The sequence below is a fragment of the Gossypium arboreum genome, chromosome 13 (assembly GCF_025698485.1).
Source record: "Gossypium arboreum isolate Shixiya-1 chromosome 13, ASM2569848v2, whole genome shotgun sequence".
Taxonomy (NCBI): domain Eukaryota; kingdom Viridiplantae; phylum Streptophyta; class Magnoliopsida; order Malvales; family Malvaceae; genus Gossypium; species Gossypium arboreum.
This window is the reverse complement of record NC_069082.1, coordinates 128,068,569-128,072,987: the sequence shown is the minus strand read 5'-3', so window position 1 is coordinate 128,072,987 and position 4,419 is coordinate 128,068,569. Positions and strand designations below refer to the sequence as shown.

Sequence of the window (4,419 nt, the reverse complement as noted above, 5' to 3'; positions counted from 1 at the left end):
CAGCAATAGCAACGGTGGCAGGCGGTTAGGTGCGGTGCCGTTAGAGGCAAGTGGGGGGATGGTCAAACGGCTAGGGTTTTAGGTTTCCCCTTTTTCTTTGATGTACTGGGCTATGTGGGCTTGGGGGTCATTTGGGCTGTAATGACGTGGGTTAATAGGTTTAGTGGGTTTATTTAGGATTGGGTTTAGGGGTTGTAAATGGGCCGAGCAAATTGGGCTTGTAGCAGATATTGTTATCAATATAGGAAGATGTGGGTTCAAGTGCACCAATAAATAATTTTAAATATTATGTTAAAAAGAACAGATAATGCTCATCCAATTGAAGATTCTCATGTGCTTCTCATGTGATTTTGCTGCTGCAATTTTATTAACGATAGAAAAATATTTTTGAATCTATATCAAAGTAGAAAAGAGGCCGCAGGATGAATGAGAGAAGAGAATCTAAGGATATTTCTTAATTACCTAACAAATATTATATATAAGAGTAATTTTGTAATTATTTTAGGTCAGCGTGAGGTGGGTTTAGGATAAGTTCGACTTTTATCTAATCCAACTCCTTTTTAAAATTAACTCACTTCGAACTCGATTTAAAAAAAAAAAACTCGACCCCATTTGGTCGGATTGGATTAGAACTTGTTACTTTTTATTATTATTTTTTTGCCATCTGTGAACCATACTACTAGACTTACATGGCAAGACGTATACAATATAAGGGGCCACATATCCCAAGAACAACCGAAACTTTGCCGAACTTCTTCCACAACTCTACAAGAACTAGCGGCTCTAGCTGGTTGATTTACATAGGGAACTTTACAATATATGACAAGATAATTTGATGGTAACTCATATGAAAAGTACATAAAAATCTTTACCACGACGAATTTTTTCTTAGTTAAAGTGGTTAAACCGACAAAGTATCTAAACAAAAGTATTAGTTATAATGCGGTTTAAAAATTAAATTTCAAATATCCTTTAAAAAACCCCAATTTATTCACGATTTTTATTTACATCCATAATCAAAATCCAAAGTTGGTACCATAATTCCATTTGGAGCTAAGATATTGTTTGCCAATGGACAACATCAATATCAAGTGGACGGCACCCATACCAAAACAATGGAACACTTCAATTCATGATTTAGCATTTTAAAGAAAAAAAAATATTCAGGTACAATTGCCGAATGAAGACCATTTCATTTTCGTCTATAAGCAGTAAATTCACCCAATTAAAACAAGAAAACTAAATAAAATATATATCATATATTAAATGACTCTTTCAAATCCCAATAAATTAATGACTCTTTCAAGGTTTGTATACAATTAGTGGGATATCACTACCAAATCCACAATAAATTAATGAAGGTTGACAGAATAAAATGTTAAATTATTAGGTTTTGTTGGAGAATTAGTAAGCTTCATACAACATTAAACAATTGAAACAATATTGGAGGGATGAGTATATATAGTGTGGTTTGTCTAAAACATTTCATTCACTAAAGAGAAAGGTATTACATCTCAAGGCATCAGAGAGAAAAAGTTGAGGGAATTTCGGCGCTTAATTCTGCTCAAAATGGCCAATATTTGGCCTCATCTAGCCTATGCATTGGCATTGTGCTTGTCGATCAACAATGTAGCTGCCTATTATGATGAGCCTTATAATACTCCACCACCTTACTATAGTAAGAAACCAGAAACACCATTGCCTCGTTATACTTATAAGTCCCCTCTACCATCATCACCACCACCATACACCTATAACTCTCCACCACCACCTCTTTATTTCTACCAATCCCCACCTTTACCACCGCCTTCACCTCCACCACCGTATGCCTATAAGTCTCCACCGCCACCTTCTCCTTCCCCTCCACCTCCTTATGTGTACAAGTCCCCACCTCCACCATCTCCATCTCCACCACCTCCATATGTTTATAAGTCCCCACCACCACCATCACCTTCACCACCGTCGCCTTATGCCTACAAGTCACCACCTCCACCATCTCTTTCACCTCCTCCACCCTATGTCTACAAGTCTCCACCTCCACCATCACCCTCACCACCTCCTCCTTATATTTATAGGTCTCCACCACCACCACCACCACCACCATCACCTTCACCACCTCCACCCTATGTCTACAAATCTCCACCTCCACCATCTCCCTCACCACCTCCACCCTATGTCTACAAGTCTCCACCTCCACCATCTCCCTCACCACCTCCTCCTTACATTTATAAGTCACCACCACCACCATCACCTTCACCACCTCCACCCTATGTCTACAAGTCACCACCTCCACCATCTCCCTCACCTCCTCCACCCTATGTCTACAAGTCTCCACATCCACCATCTCCCTCACCACCTTCTCCTTATATTTATAGGTCTCCACCACCACCACCACCATCACCTTCACCACCGCCACCCCATGTCTACAAATCTCCACCTCTACCATCTCCCTCACCACTTCCACCCTATGTCTACAAGTCTCCACCTCCACCATCTCCCTCACCACCTCCTCCTTACATTTATAAGTCTCCACCACCACCATCACCTTCACCACCTCCACCCTATGTCTACAAGTCCCCACCTCCACCATCTCCTTCACCTCCTCCACCCTATGTCTACAAGTCTCCACCTCCACCATCTCCCTCACCACCTCCTCCTTACATTTATAAGTCACCACCACCACCATCACCTTCACCACCTCCACCCTATGTCTACAAGTCACCACCTCCACCATCTCCCTCACCTCCTCCACCCTATGTCTACAAGTCTCCACCTTATCCATCTCCCTCACCTCCTCTACCCTATGTCTACAAGTCTCCACCTCCGCCATCTCCCTCACCACCTCCACCTTATGTGTACAAGTCCCCACCTCCACCATCTCATTCACCTCCTCCTCCTTATGTTTACAAGTCTCCACCTCCACCATCTCCCTCACCACCTCCACCCTATGTCTACAAGTCCCCACCTCCACCATCTCCTTCACCTCCTCCCCCTTATGTTTACAAGTCTCCACCTCCACCATCTCCATCACCTCCTCCACCTTATGTTTACAAGTCTCCACCTCCACCATCTCCCTCACTACCTCCTCCTTACATTTATAAGTCACCACCACCACCATCACCTTCACCACCTCCACCCTATGTTTACAAGTCCCCACCTCCACCATCTCCTTCACCTCCTCCACCATATGTGTACAGGTCCCCACCTCCACCTTCTCCTTCTCCTCCTCCACCTTATGTCTACAAGCCTCCACATCCATATTACTAAAAAGTTGCATTTCCTCCCTCTTCATCTCCTTTTCCGCATCTCTAAAAGCCAATATCGACACCATTATTCAATCAAATCAAATGTTTTTCTAAGTTCAGCGAAGCTAAATTATAGTTTCTTGGAACAATTTCCCTTTCTTTGAAATTCTTGCTCGTGTCCTTTATATGAAATTAACGCGGATGTTTCTCACTGTTGGAAGAATAAAGAGAACAAATAAATTGATGTGGAAAATCATCGTATGATTTCTTGATTGTTTTTGAGTAATATATATTGTTACAATTGATACATTGATATCTTTGTCAAGGGTTGAGGTTTTACTTTGTAATTGTTTACTTCATAATATATTTTCCATATATTTCATTTATCTTTTCTTCACTTGATTATGATTCTTTTACTCCCCTTTCCTTTTACTATTCTTATCTTAAACTTATTGAAATTTGTGATGCTAATTAATTAATTAACAAATCCTCTCTTTAAATTCTAACCACCATCAAATTGCCTAAGCTAAGTTTTCTTTTTGGTATTCTGCTTGAAAATTATGCATGAACTCAAGCAATATAAACCCAAACTCAATTGAATTTTATTGCAATTAATTTAAAGTAATTCCAAATCACAAGTGTACCAATCTTGGGTTTTTCTTAAATAATATTAATGACTAGTTTGTCTACGTGACCTTTAATAATAGGCCTATGCTAGTTCAAATTTGATTAAAAAGAAGCAATGGTAATTAATGTTAATTAATTTGAATCGTTTAAGGAAAAAGTAGAAACAATCAGCCAAAACCCCGGATTGAGGAAATAAGAATATCCTCAATTAATTGCTAATCAGGCTTTAAAATTGATGATAAAGGTGGAGGTTTCGATCCTTGAACTCTTGAGTTTGACTCCTACCATTTACTATTCTAATGTCTGGGTCTCATTTTCACTAGTTGCCCATGTTTTAGATGGGTTTTGTTCAATACCCAATCCCCTTTTTTACTTTTGAGCTAAGATATTGTTTGACAATGGAAGACATCACCAAGATCAAGTGAACGACAACCAGAACCAAAAAATTGGAACACTATTCGTGACTTACCTATTTATAGATTAGGTTAATTTTTTTCCCAAAATTTAACATTTATATATTTTGGATGTTTGGATAAAATTATTAAAT

General features: G+C 39.5%; 1 protein-coding gene across 1 annotated transcript; it reads left to right on the top strand.

The window, feature by feature from the left end:
• The first annotated feature begins 1,492 nt into the window (after positions 1-1,492).
• Positions 1,493-3,631, top strand: LOC108452330 (extensin-2-like). The gene has a single exon (XM_017750103.2). It carries the CDS (start codon positions 1,570-1,572, stop codon positions 3,265-3,267), a length of 1,698 nt encoding a protein of 565 aa, XP_017605592.2. The 5' UTR covers positions 1,493-1,569; the 3' UTR covers positions 3,268-3,631.
• Positions 3,632-4,419: the final 788 nt, after the last annotated feature.

Coding starts and splice junctions, on each gene's coding strand:
- LOC108452330 (XM_017750103.2), top strand. CDS start 1,570: ATGGCCAATATTTGGCCTCATCTAGCCTATGCATTGGCATTGTGCTTG.